Here is a 22,862-nt window from a genome sequence, read left to right on the forward strand (position 1 = left end):
CCCTCCAAGTCAGGCCTTGGCCCTGGCCCCTAGTTATGACCTGGTGTTCAGCTTGGGTTCCTTAATGCCAAGGTGGTGACTGCAGTGACCATGCACATCCACCCAGGTCAGGGACAAGGGCAGCATGAGGTCAGGGCACCAGGCACCAGCAGCTTCAGGGTCAGCTCACCCAGCAACTTAGGCCTTCAGACTCCCCACAGGTCAAAGATAAAGGGGATCTCCTGGTGACCTCAGCCTGTCCCAATGTGGCTCAGGCCCAGCAGCTTCTGGTCCACCTGGTGTCCCCCAGAAACAGCAGCTTCTTCTGATGGAAAAGCTGGACAAGACACCTGGTGTCCCAGACAACAGAGATCTGCCTGCCTCTCCCAGGAAGGGGAGGCGGAGTTGGAAAGGCCTGGGCTTGGGACTGTTCTGACCCCTGCCGTGAAGGCAGCCGATTGGCAGGGGCTTGTTCCCTTCACCCCAGATCCTCCATGCTGCCCTTGGCCACCCCCGGAGCACCAGGTGCAAGGATTCAGGGATGCCACCTGAGTGGCCAGCCACTGAAACGTGCCCATGTGCCTGGACTGAGGGGTTTCTTGGGACACAGAATGCTCCTGGTTAAAACTGGGAAAGTCCTGGGCAAAGGGGGTTGGTGGGTCCCCTGTGTAGCAGCAAGACACTTTTGGAACCCTGCCCAGAGCTGGCCAGGAGAGCTATCACCAAATTTCCTTGGTGGCCCTTGTGTACCTGACCCTATGGAATGCAGAGGATGGGTATCTCTGGGGTCTACTGCCCTGGGAGCCAGAAAGGAACTGGCACTGGGCCCCCTGGACCCCATCTCCAGGGCTCACCTGCACCTGCTCTCTGCTGCTGATTCTTTGTGTTCTGGGCAAAGGTTGGTTGGGATCTTTCCCATCCTGCCCTCACCTCTCCCACAACTGCCAGCCTTAGAGAGTCCCCCACGCCCTTGGGCGGGAACCTCCCACCAGCCCTCTGGTCTGAACCTGCTCTGAAGGAGGAGGAGGAGGAGGATGAACGAAGCAGAGGAGCCCCCTGCTCTTCCCTGAGCCCTGGGGTCACTGTTGCTGGCTGAAGTCACTTCCAGTGAGCTGAGGCAAGGCCTCCTGAGAAAGGGGAGGAGGAGGAGGAAGATGAGTGGCAGGCAGGTGGGAGGGCACAGAGGCGGTGGCCCAGGGATTCTGTATAGCCCGCAAACACCCAGGTTTCCTGCTGTGTGTGTGTGGGGTGGAGGGCTGAGAGGAGGAGGAGGCAGCCATCTGGATTGTGGAAGCTGTTAGCCTCAGAGAAGGGAGGCTGAGGGCCTCGGCACAGGCAGGGCCTCCAGGAGTTGCTGCTGAACCCAGGACCTGCCCTCCACCTGCCCTGAGCACTGCCCGCCCAGGCCCCGCACCCCAGGAGGGCCGGTGGGCACTTCCTCTGGTGGTCTCCAGTCCCAAGTGGCGTCAGCCCTGGGCCAGGCCTCAGCACTGCTGGTGAGAAGGAAAGACATACCAAAGAAAAAGCGGGTGACAGATGAGCCCCACGCCCCTTCCCTCCCGTCCTGTCCCGTCCCCGTCCACCCACCCCACTGCACCCAGGAGTCTGCACACACAGCCAGGAGGCGGAGGCCCCTCCGCTGGCACAGCTTAGAGCCATGATACAGGGGTCGGGGGCGAGGCTGGTGGCTGTGGAGGGCTCCACCGCGGTCCGTCATCGGTCTGTCCATGGGTGGGCGTGGTCTGTGGGCGGGCCGTCAGACCTTGGCCTCCAGCATCTCCAGGAAGAGTTTGTGCATGGGCACCTTGCCCTGCAGCTTGATGCTGTAGAAGTGCTGCACGGCCTTGGCGGCCGTCTGTCGCAGCAGGGGCAGCGTCAGCAGCAGCTTGCCCGTCCTCCGCGGCTCCTCGTGGCGCTGGCTCAGCTCGTAGTCCTGCAGCGCCTCGTGCAGCAGATCCTGCAGCTTCTGCACGGCCTCCAGGTCCTCGATGTACATGGAATCTGAGGGCACAAGGCGCGTGTGAGTGGCCGGCCGCACAGGCACAGAGAGGTCACGCTGCGGCCGGAGACCCAGAAGAAACGATAGAGCTGGGGCACAGACCTGCGTCTAAGGAAGGGGCCACCAGGAGGCACCCACACTGATGCCAGAGGGGCTGGCTGTCTGGGTCCCTGGAGGTGCCAGTGCTAGAGTCCCGGGTCCCTCACCTGCCAGATGCATGACATTAATTTCTCTGTGCCTCACTTTCCTCATCTGGGAAATGGGATAATGGCCAGAACTATCTCAAAGGGTTAAAGAAGTTATCCTGCCTAAGGGCTAGAACAGTAGGTGTCCCCAGTGGGTGCCCAGGGAGCAGGTCGCCATTGCCATCACCATCACTGTCACTGTCACCACCCTTGGCGCCAGCTCCTCTGGTGCACAGTGCAGTCGTGAACGCTGCAGGTCCCAGCTGCAGACACAGAGACAGGGCCCAGCAGGTCAGGGCGCCCCGTGGTGGGCACCTGGGGCACTGTGATTCAGGGGCTGGAGGACGGCTCTAGATCCTCAGGGAGGGAGCTGGGGTGGCTCAGTGGCAGAGTGCATGTCTAGCATGTGTGACACCATGGGTCCCATCCCAAGCACCGCAAAAGATGAAAGAATAAACGGGAGGGACTTTGATGGCCACGAATTGAGGATTTGAGTGAAATGCACCTAAATCTCACCCCAGCAGGGAGGTGCTGCTGACACTGCGCTAACATGCATTTGAGTCAAAGGGACTCCCACTCCCTGGGGAGAGAGAACCAGACTTCTTTTGACCTTCCTTGATGACCCTGAACTGTGCCCAAGGCTGGCCAAAGGTGGGAGGACTGGTTGATCCTGGTGACTCTCCCAACCCTCTGGGGCTATACTCTGCCTGTGCCCTCCAAGATCCGGCTTCTTTCTGGGTTGGGAGCAGTAGAATGACGGAAAAGACTGGAGAGGTACATATGCTGTGTGACTTTGGCCAGGTTACTTAGCCTCTCTTAGATGGTTTCTTTATCTGTACAGAGCAAATAGGCACAAAGACGTATAAGCTGGTGGTAAGGGTTAAAGGAAATGGCACATCACCAGGTACTTAGTTGGCACCTAGTATTTACCTGTTATTATCATTATTGGGGGGATTGGATCTGGGGGGAGTGTCCTTGCAGGGCTGGGTAATCCTTGACCATACCCAAGTCTCCTCCACATTTCTCCACAGTTACCAAGCCAGCAAGGACTCCTCTGCCAATTGGGAGATGGAACGTGGCTCTGTTCCTATACTCTAAGTCATTTACAGTCATTTACAATGTAAATCAAAATGTGGCTGGTCCCTGCAAGGCTGGACCCTGGCCACCTGGATTCCCTGACTCTGTCCAGCTCCCCCTCCCTGTCCGGCCACCCTCCTCTCCTTCCCCCAGGAGGCCAAAATTGGCAGGTGTCTTCGACCAAAAATGAAATAAAATAACATTGCAAGATTAATTTCTCCACAATCCATCAGCAAGTCTGTATCGATGGCATTGATAAACTGTTAATTACAAAATCAATGGCTATGAATTTTTCCCGCTGTCAGGGAGCCCTGGAGAGGGACGCGATGTGGGGTGAACGGCGGACCGCAGGCTCCCGAGGGGCTGAGCTCTGGGGCCTGGCCTCACTCCAACGTGCTCTGCTCCTGTCTAGCATGAGCCACTAAGCGACTGAACCCCGCCACGTCTCATCTGCTCAACTCACGGTGGCACCCACAGGCCACCAGGACCTCCTCAGTGATCTCCTGGACCCCATCTCTCCTCCATGCCACCTGGGTGATCCCCAAGGCTGGGGACAGGACACTCGCGGATATTTCTTGGCTCATGTGCTGAGGCCATTCCAACCCAGGCCGGCCCAGCCGTGAGCTTCTTGTCACATGGGATGAGGTTCAAGGAACCTGGATTCTTGCCCAGTGGCATCTAGAGGCCACCCTGTGTTCAGTGCACAGGTGTGAGATGCTCAGGTGCAGGGGGCGCGTTCTTCCCATCTCCTGCCTTGCACTGACTCCTCCACTGCAGAGCCTTCCCCACTCCCAGCTGAAAAGTCTCCCGGAGCCTCTGCACGAGCCTCCACTGTGCTGGGATCATGATTTGGTTCTGGCTTTGCCCATGTTCATGTCCCCCCCATCTGGGGTCAGGGACTGTATCCAATGGCCTCTTCCCCAGGCTGCCAGCACTAGGCCTGGCAGAGATGAGCAGAAGCACCTGGGGCGAGCAGGTGCCTCACTGTGCAGAGGAGGAAAATGCTGCTCAGAGAGGTTGGCTGCTCCAATCTCACAGGCAGGGTTTGAACCTGGGGCTGGCCGGTCCTGAAGTCCACTCTTCAAACCTGTGCTGTTCTGAGCACAGGGACCAGACGGGTCCCCTCTGCCCTCTGGTTGGTTACTACTGGCCTGGGTAAACTCGGGATAGAAATTGAGAGTATTTGGAAACTTCAGAGAAACTTGACAGAATTTGTTTTCTTTAAGTCTATTGTATCTAGTAATTTAAAAAATGGGCTGATACTTTGTATATCTGATTTTTAAATTTCATTTTTATAATAATTCATTTTTGTTGTATTTTACAAAATGATCAGCCTGTGATAAATCAAAAAGTGTAAAACATTTAAAAACGGATCCTTCATTACAGGCACCTTGGAAAGTGCTGTTTTGGTTTTTTGTTTGTTTGTTTGTTTTGGGGCACTCAACCACTGAGTCACATCCCCAGCCTCCTTTAAGTGGGGGGCAGCAAGCAAGGGGGACAAGGCCCGATCCACACAGAGCTCTGATCCAGTCTGCCCTCGTGTGTCCACCCCTGGCTGACAGTGCCCAGGGGTGGAGCCAAAAACTAACTGCCTGGGGTTGGGCAGAGCAGGGCTTAGTCTAGGAGGGTGACTGTGAGTGGTCAGCAGCAGAGCTCAGCACCTGGGGGATCGGTCACATTCAGGCAAAGGTCTGAATGAACCATGAAGCCAAGTTAGGGTGACTTAGGTCAGGGTGACCAGCTATCCCAGTTTGCAGGTATGAGGGGTTTCCTGGAAGGTGGGGCTTTCCGTCAAAGCGGGACAGTATGGAGCTCACGGGTCAGTTGCCCTGCGTGTCTCCAGCAGCCTCCCTCTCCAAGCGCTGATGACACTTAGTCTCCTCTAACAGGAATAGGAATGGTAATAACTAATATTCACTGAACTTTTCTTTAGGCCAGGCACTGGATAAAGTGCTTTATCTCCAGTTGCTCCTTAACCCTCACAAAAGTGCTTGAAAGAGGTATCAGAATATCCCCACTGCACAAAGAACAGAGCTGAGCAAGGTCCTGCTGCCAGGGAAATGTCAGAGACAGAATTTGAACTTGGGTCCTTGTGACCCAGACCTGAGCAGTTAGCTTCACCACACACTGCCCTGCAGAATTCTATGCATGCCTTGCTGGCAGACTCCTGGGCAGGGACCCTGTACTCCTCCTGCAGCTCCAGCACCCCCTAGCCTGCATGGGCTAAGTGTGCACATGGACACACTGGAGTTCACTCACCATCTCCCAGCCCGCCCCCTTACCCTAGGTAATCTAGCCAGAAGTTGGTAATGGTTAAATGGGATGAATCCTCCCTTTCTGGGGGCATTCTGAGAGGGAGAGGTGGCACTGGGAACTGAACCCAGGGCCGTGCACACGCTAGACAAGTGCTCTACCACTGAGTCACATTCCCAGCCTGGGAATCCTCCTTTTTACACCACAGACTAAATGGCTCATTTGGGAAGGTTTCATTTTCATGTGTTCAAGCAATTTGATGGAAAGTTTTAAGGAGCAGATAAAAGCTTGGGCTGATTTTGAAATTAGGTGACCCTGGTTTGGGTCTTAACTCAGGACATTTTTTTTTTTTTTTAAACTCTGTGACCCTGGACCGTCTTCTTCACTTTTCCAGCCTCAGTTCTCACATCTATAAAATGTGGCTCCAATAATTAAAAATTTTCTCACAGGGCTGTTGTTAAGAATTAAATCCAGGCTGGATGTGGTGGCACATGCCTATAATCCCAGTGGAGGCTAAGGCAGGAGGTTCGCGAGTCCAAAGCCAGCCTCAACAACTCAGTGAGGCCCTAAACAACTCAGGGAGACCCTGGACTGGGGATGTGGCTCAGTGGTTAAGCCCTTTAGGTTAAATCCCCAGTGGCAAAAACCCAAAACAAACAGGGGCTGGGGTTATGGCTCAGGGTTAGAGCGCTCGCCTGGTGCATGTGAGGCCCTGGGTTCGATCCTCAGCATCACATAAAAGTCAATAAATAAAGGTATTGGGTCCAACACGACTAAAAAAAAAAAAAAAGAAAACCTAACTGAACAAGCTGAGCACTTATTATGTGCCAGGCATGTTGTATGCATAATATAATTGTGATTAAATAAATCCTTCCCATTGTCTTGTGCAGTAAGGTTTGTTTACTGTCCCCATTTTATTGATTAAAACAAAAACTTGGGCTCAGAGTGAAGCAGCTTGCTCAAGCGGGGGAAGCAGGATTTGCCCCTGAGCAACCTGACTCTGTGTCCTCGAGCAGCATTTAGATGTGGATGTCACTGTCTTCTCAACTCCTGGCTACCTGCTCTGCCCCGTCTCTGCTGCGGACAACAGGGGCAGCACCTTTCGGCCCTCTCCACCCTTCGCAGCCCCGCTTACAGCCCCAGAGACACGCACCCCCCGCGGCCCCTACCTGAGTTAGCCAGAGCCAGGGCCTTGAGCGTCACAAACTCCTCCTTCTCCACCTTGAGCTTCTTGTACCTGCGCACCAGCTGCAGGATGGCCCGGTAGAGCTCCAGCAGCCCGGCCAGGCGGGAGTGCTCCTCGTCCATGATGTAGTCCTCGGCGTACACCAGCTTGTCATCGTAGGGCAGCGAGCGGTACACGATGCCCAGGATGAGGATCTCCATCCAGGCGCTCTGCAGCAGGCTCATCTGGTCGCCCAGAGAAAGATTCGAGAAACCTGCGGGAGGAAGGCAGCGGTGGTCAGAGGCAGGCTCTGTCCTTGGCACTGCCAGAACCTGCTACAGGGAGCATCCCTGGGTAGCTGCTAGACCCACGTCCTTCCGTGGTGAATGAGCCACACTCAAAACTCACAGGAAGGACTTCCATGACCAGAGCTCCACATTGGTCTTGCTAAGCCACCCATCCTCGTGCCTCAGCTTCTGAGTACATCACTCTCCTTCAACAACGTTTTGTCCTGGGGGTCACTGGGGTTCCCCCTCCCTGCTAGCAAGAAGGCCGACTCCACAGTGAATGGAGGTTGGGTAGGGGTGCCTCCAGAACCAGGAAGCCGCCTTGCCCTGGACTGGGCCTGGGCTGGAACCCCTCTCGCGGTTCACTAGCACAGCTTCTCTGTGGGCTCACAAGTGCCAGGCCTCAGCCTCCTCTCCTGTGTTCCTGTGGAGTCTAGATGAGATGGCGAGGACAGGAGCACATAATTAGTATTTGTTGGGCTCTTATTAATATGAGCTAAGGTCAACGTTTGTCAAACCAAGATGACATACTGGAACTGCATTATATATGTGCTTGACATAGGCACCGCCAATTAACATCTTGATTAACAAGAGGCCCAGAAAGAAAGAGTAAGATCACCGATTCTCATACAGCTTTTCCTTTTTTGTACTAAGGATTGAACCCAGGGGCACTCAACCACTGGGCCACATCCCCAGCCCCCTTTATTTTCTATTTTGAGACAGGGTTTTGCTAAATGGCTTACAGCCTCAGTTGCTAAGGCTGGTCTCGAACCTGTGATCCTCCTGCCTCAGCCTCCCGAGTCTCTGGGGTGACAGGCGAGAGCCACCATGCCTGGCCCCACATCTGAACTACTAAACACGAGGCAGTGCCTTTCCCGGGGGCTGTACGATGGCTTCCCACCCTGACATGCTACGTTAACTTAAAGGGGAAAGAAAGCTCACAAAGCCATTGGCTCCGTGCACAACGGGCTACAGAAAACAAGAGATTTTTTTTCTGAGGTAATTCTGCCCCTGAAGGGATCTGCTGACGTAGGAGCTCGCCCTGCCCGGCTGCCATTTGCTGATGTCACTGTGTCCTGAGGTCAAAAAGATGCACTTGAACACCCAGCAGCACTCCCAGCGCTCGGCGGCTCTCGGTGGCCCTCAGCCGGGGGCTGCGAAGCTGCTGATGTCCCGGACACCTGATGTGCCTCACTCCTGTCTTCCGGTTGAATGTGCCTATGGCCTGGGTGCACCCTGTTTTTCATGGCTGATCTCCTTGGCTTCTGTGATCCATCCCCCCTCATCTGTCCCTGGTTTCCAACCAGTGTGTGACTCTTCACCCCTAGGGGGCGCTCCTGGGGCGGCAGGCTGTCCTTAACCTGGTCCCATCTGAACAGCCTGGGCTTTGGGTCACCAACGGGCTCCTGGAACACAGGGAGATCGGCCAGCGAGTGGGAAGGGTTGCAGCCACCCACACGGGGTGAGGAGCTGATTGATATGCCTTCAGGGGAGAGGCTGGGACACAGAGGGGTCAGCTGTGTGTGTGTGTCACCATCGAGATCCCCAGCATGGGCGAGGGTGTGTGGGGGCCGGGGGAGTCCAGAGGTAATAAAAGATAGATAGAAATGGACATTCAATTTCCCTTATCAGGTCTCCGAGTAGGAGAGAGGCCCTGGGCGACATTAATTAACAGATACCAATCAGCCCGCGCGGGAGGGTGTGTGGCGAAGTGCCGGACCGCACTGCGAGGGGCGTCTGGGCCGGCAGACTGGCAGGGAGGATGGAGGAGGAGGGCAGGGGTGAGATTAATAGACAGCCCCACTGGAAGGTGGCAGAGAAGGAGGGCTGGGCAAGAGCCAGGCTTCAGGAAACGCGGGAGGAGAGCCCCTGTGGGCTGATCACCCAGGCTGGAGCCATGGGTCTGCTCCTTTAGTCAGTCAACAAATATTCACTGAGCACTTACTAAGTGCTGGGCCTCTGCTTCACTGGGGTCTCAACTGGAAGCGAGATGAGCTCAATGGGCTGTTGGAACCCACGGAGATCCATCGGGACAGAGAGGGGGCTCCAGCCAGAACTGCTCCCTGTCTTCAAGAGAGCGTGGTGAAGAGGGCTTCCTGGATCACCAAAGGTCACGAACGATCACACAGTTATGACCATAAGAAGAGCAATGGAGAGTGGACAGCTCTGGGGACATGCAATGGGACCATGTGCCAGAGAGGGCCTGGGGAGGCTCTGCAGAAGGGTGACTTGGGGACAGAGCTCTGCAGGAGGGTGCTGAGGACACCCGACACTGAGCACACTGGACGGTTGTACTCCACTGTCAAGCACTGGGCCTGCAGCAGAGCAGGGCCCAACCCCCGTTCCCAGCAGAGGAGAGACCGGACGTCCCCCAGGTGACAAGACAATAAAGCACTGTGTCGAAGGCCTTCGATCCTTGGACTCAGATTCAGACTTAGCTGCCTCTGCCCACCATTGTGTAAGACTCAGGAATCAACCTGGTCTTCGGTGGGAGTTGGGGGCACCTTATTGGAAAGATCTGTGCCCCATGTGCAGGCACAGCTGGGGTGCTGTCCCCCCAACACCTCGCTGCTAGGCTGGTGTGGACAGTGGGCTCAGCCCCCGATCTCTCTCCTCCTCCTTGAACACCTGCAAATGTCCTGGAGAGAGGAGAAGTTTCCACTGGATGCTCCAGATTGCTAACCGGGTACCCAGGCCACACTGCTCCATGTGGGGAAGGAAAGAAATGTTGGCCATCATCTAACTTTTAAAATAGTTCAAATGCTTCCTATTATTTGAAAAAAGGAACACCGGAAAAAAAAACATGAGAAACAAACACGGTTCCCTCTAGGAGGGCACGGGATGGAGGTGGGGTATCTGCGTGCACATTTTAACGTACTTTTGGCTTTTCAATCATGTCAAAGTTCAACATGTTCGAAAATAAAGTTAAATCATAAATACAGTTTAATCAAAGACAAAACAACAGGCATACTCCTTTCAATTTAGCACTTCCACCTCTCAAAAGAGTATCTCCCAGAAAGATAATGTGTAAATACACAAGGATTAAGGTAACAGGGTATCGATTCCATTACTGTTTGAAACATCACAAACAGAAAACAACCTACACGTAACTAATGTGAAACACTTAATTAGATAAATGCAATGTTCAGTTAAATGAATGGCATATTAGAAACTACTAGAAAGAAAGAAGTAGAAGCCAGTAGAAGCCAAGGCACGGTGGCGCCTGCCTGTGACCCCAGAAGCTCAGGAGGCTGAGGCAGGAGGATCGCAGGTTCAAAGCCAGCCTCAGCAACAGTGAGGTGCTAAGCAACTCAGTGAGACCCTGTCTCTAAATAAAATACAAAATAGGACTTGGGATGTGGCTCAGTGGTTGAGTGTCCTTGAGTTCAGTCCCCAGTACCAATAATAAATAAATAAATAAAAGAAGAAGAACTGTTTGTGTGGAAAACCAAAAATACCCAAGAGCATAAAGAGGGCGTTGGGAGCACAGGCTCTGGGCTGGACGTCGGAATCTTTGCTTGCTGTCTACCTGAGATGACCCTGGGCCAGCCCACCTCTCTGAGCCTCCATTTCCTCATCTGTAAAATGGGAAAACCATAGCACTTGACTTTAGGGGGTGGTTCAGATGCAATGAGCTGACACGTGGAACACCAGAACTCTGCCCAGCACATGGGAAGTGCTACCATTTGGTCTAATTAAAGGAACTGTTGAGAGTAAGCACTGTTGGAGTGGGAATCTCCACCCCCCGCCAGGGGGTGGGGGTGGGGGTGGAGACACTCCACAGTGTTGTGCACATATAGGAAATTTCCAGAAGGGTGCTCAAATGGGGGATTGGAGAGGCTTAGTTCCACCATATCTGACCTCTTCACATATTCCTTTATTTTAAACCCAAAGCAGCTGAAGCACTCCCCCAGGCTTCAGGAAAGCTCTTTCCACTTCCACCTCTCTATCCTGGGCTGGGCCTCCTCCTCCAAGGGAGTCAGAGATTCCAAGCCAGGGAGGCCCTGGCATTGTCCACTGGGAGAAGCTGCGGGTGTGGCTGGGTCCCTGGGAGAGCAGGGCTGCTGGGTGGGGTGGGGCTGACCCTGGGCAGCACTGCCCCTCCAGGCCCCTGGGTCGAAGGCCTCCCACCAGGGGCTTTGCTGCCCCAGAAAATTTCTTTATCTGCACCATCAGATCTGATAGCCTCCTGCTCTGCCCAGGCCCCATCCCCCCATGATCTGGCACCAGGAGCATCTAGAATTTAAAAAAAGGAAAAAGCAAGCACATAATTTGTGGCAAGTGGAGTTCATAATCTGTTAATTTATGATGGTCTCGGCCGACCTGGAGGGCCATTAGAGAGGTAATAAAGGGAGATGTAATTATAGGATCTGGGGCCACTGCAGACACAGCTGCTGTCACTCGGCAGCTCATCTTTCATCCAGCCAGACGGCAGCTACCTGGGAGCAGGCCGCCCAGGGACCCTTCTGAGGAGGCCTCTGGGGAGCCCCTGAACATGCAGCCTGGCCCAGGCAGGGGCAGTGGTGACTCCCCATGAAGGCTCCCCTGGCCTGGCCGCCCAGCCTGCGTGGGAGGGTGGGTGACCTGCTGGTAACGTGTGGAGGCTTCAATTCATCAAGAGCTTCTCTCCACCTGCTAAAGGATGCTGGCTCTTGTCCTAATTTCTTGCTCACAGGAAATAAGAGGTGGGCACTCTGAAGACGCTGACCCTTCAAGCAGCCCAATACTTGACAAATTCAACCTCAGACTGAACTGAACTAGGGCTGCCATTCTGAGCAGATCACAACCATCCCTGAGTTCCCCCATGGAACTTGTCCTTGGTCCAGTGAGATCCTTGGGGCAGAAATTAATCTACAGTGGTCCATTCTCCTATCTGAGGTTTCACTTTCTAAAGTTTCAGTTATCTGAGGCCAATTACCATTCAAAAATATCAAGTGGGAAATTCCAGAAATAAATGATGGATCAAATTTAAACTGTATAACATTCTGAGACCTATGACAAAACCTCATGCCGTCCTGCTCTATTCTGCCCAGGACACGAATAATCGCTTTTTCCAGTGTATCCACACTGTATATGCTACCCACCCTATTCACCACTTAGTAGACATCTAAGTTACCAGGGCAACTGACACGGAACCTATGTTCAAGCATCCTTGTTTAATAATGGTCCCAAAGCACAAGAGCAGTAATGCAAAGGAGGTACCAGAGCACAAAACACAGAAGAGCAGACTAACTCTGATACTGTGCGGCAGTGCATACAGGGAACAATACTGTATTTGGACAGGATTTGGAACTAACCATGGTTTTAGGCCTCCATTGGGGTTCTTAGAGCGTATCTCCCACAAACGAAGAGCCTTCCTGCAACTCCTGTCCCAGCTACAACTCCAAGCAGGAGACCCTACATACAGTGAGTGCTCACTTTGTGCACACCAAGGCCAAGTGTGTAGTGCTCTTTTCTGTGCCTGGCCTCGGACTAGAGACTGGAAGATACTGAAGCAAGGGACATGGTCTCCTGTTGCTTAAGATAGCAGCCTCTCCAGAGATCTAGTCCTGAGCAGTCTGAAGTGGCCAGTTCTTCTTTCTGTCCATCCCAGAAACAAAGTGGCTAGGAGCCAACACAGTCTCAGGGTGGCCTCTAGCCTGCCCGTGTCTCTCTCTCTCTCTCTCTCTCTCTCTCTCTCTCTCTCTCTCTCTCAGGGCTAGCTCACCATCTCATCTGAGACCGGATTAAGTCAATTAGTTTAAACACTGGGCAGTGGGTGCCACTGTCCGTACCGTGAGGTCTGCATGCCGGGACAGAAGACTTCACTAATTAATTTTACCTTAAACACTGGAAGGTCAGACGCAAATAATTCAGCTTGCAGATTAATGCCAAGTAGGAAAATTCGCAGTTGAGACAGACAAACGAGCCCCTATATTTATTTCATTCTTTTAATCCAAAGGAATTCAACTTTGGATGAGGAGAAACGACGGAGATCTCACGGGTGATGACAACAACCACGGAAACCGTCTGGCATCACCAAGTGGCCACGGGATGGGCTGCGTCCCCCCATGGGGACTCCATCAGGACCCCCATCTTACAGATGAGGGCGCTAAAGCTTGGGAAAGCCAGGTATCTTGCACAAGGTCAGGGAGGACAGAGCTGGGATGGAGCTCAGGCCACCTGCTCCATGTCCCCAGCAAACACTCTGCCCTGCACCTCCCAGATGGGAGAAGAATGGGGGCAGGGAGATGGACTCTCCTGGTCCTACTCCCCTCCGCAGGAGGTGTTATGGGAGTGGGGTGATGGAAAGAACCACCAGGCGCCACTCTTGAGCCATCTCTAGAATGCAGTATCTGCTTGACCAGGAATAGGGGTACGGGGACAGGCAGGGGTAGATGTGAGCAGTTTGGCCCTAGGTTAGTGGAGCAATCCAGGCTGAGGGGTCTTAGCAGTGGCCTGACCCCATGTCTGTGCTGAGCCAGCACTGGGCAGATTGAAAAACTACTCAGTGTATAATCTCCAGGAGGCTGAGCTCCTTAGCAAGGGCACACCAGCCAGGTCCCTGGCAAACCCGCCCGAGTCGGAATGTCCAGGGCCACCAGGGAGTCCCCCAGGCTTCCTGCCAGCTAGCGGTCAGCCAATAGCACCTCCAGGTCACCCAGTCTCTCTGTGAGCCCCCATCCCAGGAAGGCTCCCTCCTGTCAGCTGTTGTTGCAAAGGCTCACGTGGGACTTTCTGATTCACCTCAATCAACCTCAGGCTTGGCATTTGAAGGCAGGGCACCTTTGCTATATCATCATGCTGTATTCACCTCTCAGGGCTGCAACAAGCGGACCAAAAAAAAAAAAAGTGCATACGGGAATGTTGTCTCCTTGTGTCTCACAACTAGAGCCAGAGCCTATGGCAGGGTGACTGCCAGAGGGTAACAGGATGACATCTCCTCGCCCTGAGTCACACTGTTGAACAAAGGAGTGGAGTAAAAAGCACCAGGAGCAGGAAGGTCCCAGATGTGTGGATGTAGAATCACGGGGACACTGGTGTCCGCACAAAGAAAATAATCAGCTCACACCCTTTGCCCAGAGGCTTACAGCAGGGCATGGGTCCAGGTGGCACACACTTCCCATGCCAGAAATGCCTTAGATTTGCAGCTTCATTCATTTAAAGAGGCAGCCCCGGCCTGTAATCCCAGCAGCTTGGGAGGCTGAGGCAGGAGGATCACGAGTTCAAAGCCAGCTTCAGCAAAAGCGAGGTGCTAAGCAACTCAGGGAGACCCTGTCTCTACTAAAACACAAAATAGGGCTGGGGATGTGGCTCAGTGGTTGAGTGCCCCCGAGTTCAATCCCTGGTACCCCCACCCCCCAAAACAGGCAGCCCAAGCAAAGGGCTCTGGCAGGTGGCCACTGTGAGCATGCAGCTGACACTGGCCTGTGCCAGGCCCCGTGCCCGATGCTCCGTGCCATGCTCTCATCTCCTCCTCATGTCAAAGCCACAGATGAGGTACCCGAAGGCTGCAGACCCAGACTGTGAATCCGATCTGATCCCCCAGTCACTGCTCCGAACTGCCCCTCTCTGCCTGCCTCTAATATGGAGGAAGGGACGCTCACCTCCTGCGAGCTGCTTTCCATGTGATTCCCATAAGGTCTAGAAGAAAGCCCTGCTCCTTGTCCTTTAAGGATTCGAGGAACTTATTCTTTGAATATTACCAGTTGCAGATCCAATCACAGCCCCATCCAGAACGACGGACGGTTCTAAAGAACCCCTAGCAGCCTGTGAACAGCACTGGGCCTTCCAAACAGGGGCGCCTCTCCGAGCCCCCTGGGAAGAGCACGCCCCCAGGGAGAACAGACTTGAAATCAGGCCTCCTGGACCCGCACCAGTACCCAGGAAGGGGGCGGCCCCGGGAACCTGGCCAGAGCCCCTCGCCACACTCTCCCAGGGCCCCGTGACTCACCTGGGATGTGCTTGGCCCACCCGATGATGACCACGAGCTCCCGGTCCGCCAGGTCACAGAGCGTGGTGAGGGCCTTGATGTCCCCCTCCGGCATACCAGGCGGGGGCATGGCGTACAGCTTGTCCGGCTCGGCCACCAGTAGGTATGAGACAATCTTGGTCACTGCAGTGACAAAAGGGGACAAGGTAAACACCCGGGAAAGAGGGCAGGGCAGGTGGGGCCCAGATGGTGAAGGAGGAAAGTCAGGCAGAGCCTCAGGAAGGTCGCATGGGGCTGCAACGTCTGCCATTTTGACCCCATAGAGTGGCTGACGGCAGTGACCTGTGGTTGAGGAGTGCCTTCCCATGGGAGTTCTGGTGAATTCTCCTGGGAGGACCCTGCAGCCCGACCGTGGGTTGGTAAGCAGGGCAGGCCTGGAGGCTGGGACCTGTGACTTCTTGGGACTCTGTCTCCTTCTCAGCCTTGATCGGGGTCTACCCCTCATGGAAAGGCCCTCTGGGGGAACCAGGAATAGCAGCCCTCCCTGAGACCCACACTGCTCATGCCATCTCCCCACAGGACACCAGATGTCCCAGGCACACACACTGGGAAAGGGCGTGGATGGGCGTGGACGGGCCTGGTACATACATGGCTTTTTAGCGGGTGGAGAAATTTGCAAGCTCAGGTACGGGCTGCTCTCCGAATCCAGCCGCCGCTTGTACTTCTGGCGGCCTCCTCGCACTCGGTCAAGACGCACACCTGTTGGAGAAGAAAGAGAGAGGGTCACAGGGGTCGCTGGACATCACCATGGGTGCCGGCACCGTCTTTGGAATCTCAGCACTGGCTCAGCCCTTCGGTGTCATGCCCAGCTGGTCAGCCTCGGACCAGGGAGCTGGACCCCCTTTAAACCCTGTCTCACAGGAAGGGCCCACCCCAGTTGCCCAGGCCTGGTCCTGCCTCTCTGGATTCAGCCTCCTCCTGAAATCCATCCCATGCAACCTCTAGCCCCGGTCTACATGAAGCCCCCTCCCGAGGGTTGGGGAAGGGGGAGAAGAGGTCAGAGTGTGATCTCCCTGCTTTGAATCCAGGGCGAGCGGAGTTCCTGGCTAAGATGGGAAAGGAGGCCCTGCGTGGGCAGGCACTTCAAAGAGCCGACAGGGACCCTCAGATTTCACAGAAGGATCCTCTGGGCGGGCACTCATGATGACTGTCAGCTTCTGGTCTGCCCTGTGGGAGTCTGAGATGGGGCTCTAGAGTCTGCCCAAAAGGGGGATGCAGGACACCCTGGTCAGTCGTGGAAAACCAACGCCAGGGAATACCATGCTAAAGCTGTGTGGAGACTCCACGGTGACATCCACTTCCAGGGGCGAGGGCCTGCCCCCTACCCATCATTGCCAGTGAGTCTACACCGCTTCCCAGAAGCCAGCCCCAGCCCCAGCTCCTGCTGTCCATACAGACTGGTGTGGTCCTGCAGACCTTGGGAGTTGGGGACTTGGAGGTCCACCAGTCACCAGCCACCGCTGCTTTGGCACTTCCTACCTTGGTATCACTGACACCCGCTCTTGCAGATCGAGGGCAAGGGGCTTTGGGCAGGTCCCTCCCCAAGGCACACAAGCTCAGACTGGCCGCTGACCAATGTGGAACTCCTGGGCCCCTAGCTCAGCCTGCAATGCACCCCTGCCTCCGGCCTCGGCTCTCAGAGGCCAGCTCTTGTGCAAGGTCCCTTCTCGGATTCCTTGACTTGAGCTACTGCGAACAGGTCTTTCCCAACTGTGAGATGGGCCTGGACTCAAACCCATAAAAACCAGACGCGGAGACCAGAGTCCTCAGAGGAAGAGAGCGCAGTGGGTCACCGGCTCTGGAGTGAGGGGACAGGTCCAATGTCTGCTCTTTTCTGCGGAGACAGGAGCTACCCTCTCGCAGAGTCTCAGCCGGTTTGCCTTCAGGGCCTGTCCTTCCCCTTTCTCTCAGATCTGGGAAGCAGGACCTGCGCTCTCCAGTCCTCTGCCTCCCCCATCTGCATCCCCAGGGAGGTGGCATGCGCCTGCTCCTGTCCTGCAGCCTTCCTCCAGAACAGGAGGAGGAGACAATAGCATGTGGGTTTAAACCCCAGTCCTGCTGTTCCTTTGACAGGATACACAGCCACTCCATTGAAGTCCCTGGGACAAGAGGAGGATTCCTGATGCAAAGAGCAATTGAAAGTAAAATGACTTTGTGCCCCCAGCAGGGCCAAGGCCACATCCTCCTCCGGAGGGCAATGTCAGTGCTGGAGCACACCCAGCCTGCAGGCCACCTGGAGGAACTGCCTCTTTGGAGGCCAGGTGCCACTCAGCATTTTCATCAACAATATCCTTTTCACCCACGCTTGTCCCTGGTGCCCCCCAGGGCTGGATGTTTGGGGGAGGGTGCACTCAGCATCCTACTTCTAATCTGTATTTACAGGTACCTCCCTGCAGGGGTTGTCTTGGTAGAGATACTGACCACAGGCAGCTGGACATCAAAAAGACGGAGGGAGGGGGAGGTGGCAGCCCCAGGCAGGACCACACCAGTTACTACACTTCCTGCTCCTGGGAGCCCAGACTCCTCTCTGGTTTCTGAGTGGGGTCCTTGAACCTCCCGAGAGGCTCTAGTCGAACCTCCTTCTGCTCAGAGGCCCAGAAATGGCTGTGACCGACCAGGTTGGCAGCTGCTCTCTGCAGGAGCAGAAATCGAGACAAAGATGTGCACCCAGCAGTTCTGGAAAAGGAAGGAGCCAGATAAAGAGAGTCGTCGGCCTCAGGAGGTTCCTGCAGACCTTGGAAGTCGTCGGGGACTTGGAGGTCCACCAGTCACCAGCCACCGCTGCCTTGGCACTCCCTACCTGTCTCTGTGGTCCAGGACGAGTTGGCTGGTAGCCAAAGAAAGCCCTGGGGCAGAGCTGCAGTCACAGCGTCAGACCTGGCGCACGGGGACACTCGGGGGCAGAGCGTGGTGAGTGGGCGTGGCAGGGGTGGCCACCAGGGGTTTGGGAGAACTGTGACCATCTCAGGCTGGGCCAGGGCCATCGGAAGCAGCATCTTCACAGGGTGACAGCCCCTCCCCCACAGGATCTGAAGGGGGCTGCTCTGGGGATCCCGGAGACGCAACTGCCATCAGCACCCAGGACCTGAGCGGACGGCCGAATCCCACCCGGCACGGGCCTGCTGTTGGGCTGAGGCTCACCTTTGCCCCCTCCAGGGGGGGCAGAGAGGGCAGACCCACGAACACAGGGGGGTCCTCCCTGGAGGCCTCTGGGGCAGCGTCCCCCACTTACTGCCCCCATCCTGTGACACTTCTCATGGAAGACCCCTGCCCATGACCCCCCGAGACAAAAAATGCAGCCCCCACCCTAAGCTCTGCTTCCCCTTGAGACGCTGAAAGGACCAGAGTGAAAATCCAAACTTCATGAAGGTTACTGAGGAGCCCCATTTACTGGACGTCTCCTCTGTGCCCGGGTCTGACGTGGGCTCTCATTTCTGAGTCCAGGATGAACCCGGCGGCCGCTTTCCTGAGATTTCCCAGGAGCAAGTCTAGTAAGGTCTGTCCGTCCCCAGCCTGTCCCCACCCACCTTGGCAGCTGTGGGCCGGAGAGAACTGTTCAACAGGACACGAAAAGGTGCATCCCTCCCGCAGCAGGGCAGGGAGATGGGCAGTTGCCACCTCTGCTGGTGCATCTTTCTGGAACGTTCTCTAATGCAGGGCCTGGCTCTTAGTGGGTGCTGAGTGCAGGAATGGATACACCTCCTTCCTCCCCAGCCCATGCCAGGCTGTGACAGCGCATGGGCCTCTCCCACTCAGGGCCCCCGAGGACAGCAGCAGGGCACAGTAGGTGCTCAGGAACAGGAGGTGTTCCTCTTCTTACCTCATCCCTATTATCACTCCTCCCCAGCACTGTGCACAACCTCCTGGTTGATCACATTAACAACGGCAGTTGCATTATTCATGAAGAACTTTCTGGAAGCATTGCCCCCTGTGACCCACACACCACACAGCAGGTTCTACTGTCCTCATTTTACTGATAAGAAACACGGAGGTGCAGAGAGATTCAGTCACTTGCTCAGTAAAAGAGCCACCACCCAAGCTCCTCTCCACACCTCTCCGAGGTGTGACTTTCCCAGGCAAAGCAAAGACAAACTCTCCCCTAAATGTTCTCCTCCAGATCCTCACAGCCTGGTGGTCAATGGTTCCAATCAATAAATGTTATCAATTATCAGTTCGTTTTGTTAAAAAAAAAAAAAAAAAAAAAAAAAAGGAGCCTGTTGGGTTTAATCCTGCACAGCCTGACACCGCTGTGACCTGTTGCTCTCCCTGCTTCCTGGCTGCGTTTCCAGGTCTGAACCCAAGAACAAGCCCATCAGCTGCAGCCTGGGGACCCGGTGATCAAGGTCCAGGCCCGCCTGCGTCCCGATGGCCCTTGGTTTTCACTGTCCCCAGGTATGGGCAAGGTAAGACCAACTCTGCTCAGGGCGTCCGGCGTCTGTGACAACGGAATGACCTCGTGGTAAGCTGCAAGGCAGCTCCAGGAGGCCGGGGGTGGCCACTCTGGCCCTGTGCTCAGCATTCACCTGGCCCCCAGGCGGGTTTCCCTCGGTGCCCTCTGCTGGCCAGGGGGCTGGGCTCTCAGGGGGCGGGGCCCAGGCCTGCCAGCTCCCTCCCCAGCCCCAGCCAGGGTTTGCTGGTGACCGTTTAGATGACACAGGCCTGCCGTGCTTCCACCCCACGAAGCCCAGGTCGGGTGAGGGGCAGGGGCCACTCCCTGAGTGCAGCGGCCCTAGCCCTCTGTCCACTCTGCCCTGAAGGCCCCTTCAAGCTCTGCCTCAGCAGGGAGGTCCCAGCCTTGGCTGGCTTCCCTCCAAGCCAACAGTGACACAGAACAGAGTGGCCCCCGGGCCACAGGCCAGCTTACGCCATCCCCCGGGGGACGATGGGCACCTCCCGGCCGGGACTCGGATCCATCTCTACAGCCCAAGCCCAGCCCCCAGCCCACGGTGGGCCACCGAGTGTCTGAGGTTGTACCCACTTGAAAGGAAGCCCTCCAGACTTGGGGCCTGGCCTGTCCCCCGCTTCCCTCTGTCCCCCGGCCTCCAGCAACCCATCCCTCAAGGAAGCCCATTGCCATGAGCGTTTCCCGTTGTCTGAGCTAAATTCAATCTCACCACACTTCCTCCCTCTATCACATCTGAGAAGACAACTCCCCTTTCCCAGGACCCTCCTTTATGAATTTCAGTTCCCAGGCACCTTCCTCCCATGACCAAGCCCCCTTTACTTTCGCTCTGTGTGTGGTTTTCAGGCCCATCACCTCCCTGTTTTCTACACGCCTGTCTTTATTGATATGGTCTGCTCCAAATGGACAGCTCAGCTCCTCCAGGGCAGGGATAGTGGAAAGAGGCCTGAGGTCTCTGCCCACTGCCTAAACAAATGCTGGTCAGCTTTGTGTTCATTTATTGCCTGTGTGATTTTACATTTGATTGAGTAAGCTGCTCACAATCTTTTTTCCCCCAACTTTTTAAGAAATATTTTTAATTGGTTGTTGATTGATCTTTATTTTATTTATTTTGGTGCTGAGAATTGAATCCAATGACTCACACATCTAGGCAAGTGCTCTACCACTGAGCCACCACCCCAGCCCCTCACAATCTTAATACACAGGAGATAACAGGAGAACTGGGCCCTCCAGCTGATGGCTACAAGATTTTGTACCAGGACTCCTTTAGCAGTGGATCACCAAATGCCAATGGCTGGGTCCTAGACATTACCCTTGCCTACCCACCCCTATTCCATCCTCTCTCTTCCATGCCAACCGAACCTGGATTTCACTGGCGGAGGCCACATGTCTGAGTCAATCCCAACAATCCTGTTTCCTACTCTCCCAGCTTCCCTGGTAGCCACGGTGGGCTATATGGCCTGTTTCTAGTCAGTGGAATGAAAGGGAAAACCACAGCAGTGAATGGACAAACGTGATTGGTGAAACTGTTTTTGCCTTAATGTTCCGACTTGTAAAGTGAAGACTGGAATTGTGGCAACCACCTTGTCACCATGAGGCAGCTATCTGAGGGCACCAAAGAACATCAGAGAAGCAAGAGTTTGAGCCCTTGACTGTGGCTGAGAAGCCTGTGGAATTCCACCCATTGCCCACCTCCAGATTTCTTGTTAGGGAAAGAAATCTACTTCATTGTGGATGTTTAAGTCACTAGCCACCAGGAGGTCTCTAACTTGCAACAGGAAAGCAGTTTTCACTGACTGATATGAAGGGCAATCACTTTTTGAATCAGGATGCATGAGACTTCCAAACAGCAACGGGAAAAAAAGAGTCTTGAAGTTAAAATGAGAGTTGCCTTATTGTTTGTGTCGTTATATTAGCAAAATATCAAAAATGTAGACCCAGGAAGCACAATTAAAATACTAATCAATTTAGAATTACTGTCGGGGATTGAAGATCATATCATCCCACTAATGCTTTCTGAATATGAAAAAAGCACTAAGAATGCTAAAGTGGAGAGCTTCGTAGATCTCCAAATACTGCAGTAAAGACATGGGTTTTCATCTCTACTGAACACTGTTTAATCCATCAATCTGTGCAGGTCAGAAAGTTAATATTTCCAAAGTGTTTCATGAATACAAAAATGACGGGCAGCCACTGGAACACATGAGTCTGCCGATGCAGACGGAGGGACGGGTTAGGACCAATAAGGGGTGTCCCCCTCCTTGACCCATATGATAGAGCCCCTAAATCCTCCAGGCACAAGGACGAACAGAAGTGTTGGATCTGATCCCGGAGCCCCTCCCTCCCGGCTGAGTGACTGGAGTGGGTTTCTTCACCTGTAAAACACGAGTGGTGACAGTGCCTGTCTCATGGGGACAATGACTCATTTCATCCCCAGAGTTGATGCATGTAAGAACCTAAACCATCATAGACGGCAAACAGTAAGAGTCTAATAAATGTCAGCTAATATTACTATTGTTAATATCACCACTAAAAACACTTCCTCTCTGAAGGTGTTCTGAGTTTTTTAAGATATTTTCCGTCATGGATGGACACAATACCTTTCCTTTATTGATGTATTTTGATGTGGTGCTGAGGATCACACCCAGTGCCTCACACACGCTAGGCAAGCGCTCTGCCACTGAGCCACAACCCCAGCCCTGTTCTGTATTTTTGACTGTATCTAATGGTACACTGTAACACAGCTTTGCAAGACATTACTGCTAGGAGAAACTGGGTGAGGACACGAAATCTCTATTATTTCTTACAATGGAGAGTGAGTCTAACAATAATCTTAAAATAAAAACTTTAATTAAAAACTTAAAAAAAAAATACTGGCACCAGCCAGGCTTGGTAAAGTATACCTATAATCCTAACAATTCAGGAGGCTAAGGCAGGAGGTTCAAAGCCAGCCTCAGCCACTGAGCAAGGCCCTAAGCAATTTAGCGAGACCCTGTCTCAAAATTTAAAATAAAAAGGGCTGAAGATGAGGCTCAGTGGTACAGCATCCTTGGGTTAAATCCCCAGCGCCAAAAAAGAAAAAAAAAAAAATACTGGCAGAAACGCCAAAAGCCAAATGATGGGCTGGCGTCTATTGCTCAGTGGTAGAGTGCTTGCAGGAGCCCTGGGTTTAATCCCCAGCACTATCAAGAAAATAAAATAAGTCAAAAGGCATAGGTATCAGTGGAACCCAGTTTGGTGGCTCCTCAGAAAGCTAAGCAGATTAACACCAGAACTAGCAATTCCCTCCCAGGAATGAACTGGAAAGCAGGACTGTAACAGACACGCGTGTGCCATGTTCACTGCACAGGATTCACAACAGCCAGAAGGTGGAAACAACCCAGGGGCCATCGGCACGATGGGCGGACAGCCGTGGTACATGTATGCGTATGAACAGAACATTATTCAGCCAGAGAAAGGATTGAAGTTGTGGATTGTGCTGCACCATGGATGACTTTTAGAACACCACGCTAAGTGAATAAGCCAGACATAAAACAGTCAGTC

At 54.1% G+C, this 22,862-nt stretch overlaps 1 protein-coding gene across 2 annotated transcripts in view; it reads right to left on the reverse strand.

Moving 5' to 3' along the window:
- Positions 1-1,583: 1,583 nt before the first annotated feature.
- Positions 1,584-22,862, reverse strand: part of Esrrb (estrogen related receptor beta) — a 158,699-nt gene continuing 137,420 nt past the window's right edge. For both annotated transcript variants that reach the window (XM_077109015.1, XM_076848074.2), the window contains 4 exons: positions 15,506-15,616; positions 14,879-15,040; positions 6,663-6,932; positions 1,584-1,980 (listed from right to left, as the gene is read on the reverse strand). In XM_077109015.1, the coding sequence (XP_076965130.1) occupies positions 1,736-1,980; positions 6,663-6,932; positions 14,879-15,040; positions 15,506-15,616 (788 nt within the window). In that variant the 3' untranslated portion in view covers positions 1,584-1,735. The remainder of the gene's footprint in view (positions 1,981-6,662; positions 6,933-14,878; positions 15,041-15,505; positions 15,617-22,862) is intronic.

Source organism: Callospermophilus lateralis, chromosome 3 (genome assembly GCF_048772815.1).
Source record: "Callospermophilus lateralis isolate mCalLat2 chromosome 3, mCalLat2.hap1, whole genome shotgun sequence".
NCBI classification, from domain to species: Eukaryota; Metazoa; Chordata; class Mammalia; order Rodentia; family Sciuridae; genus Callospermophilus; species Callospermophilus lateralis.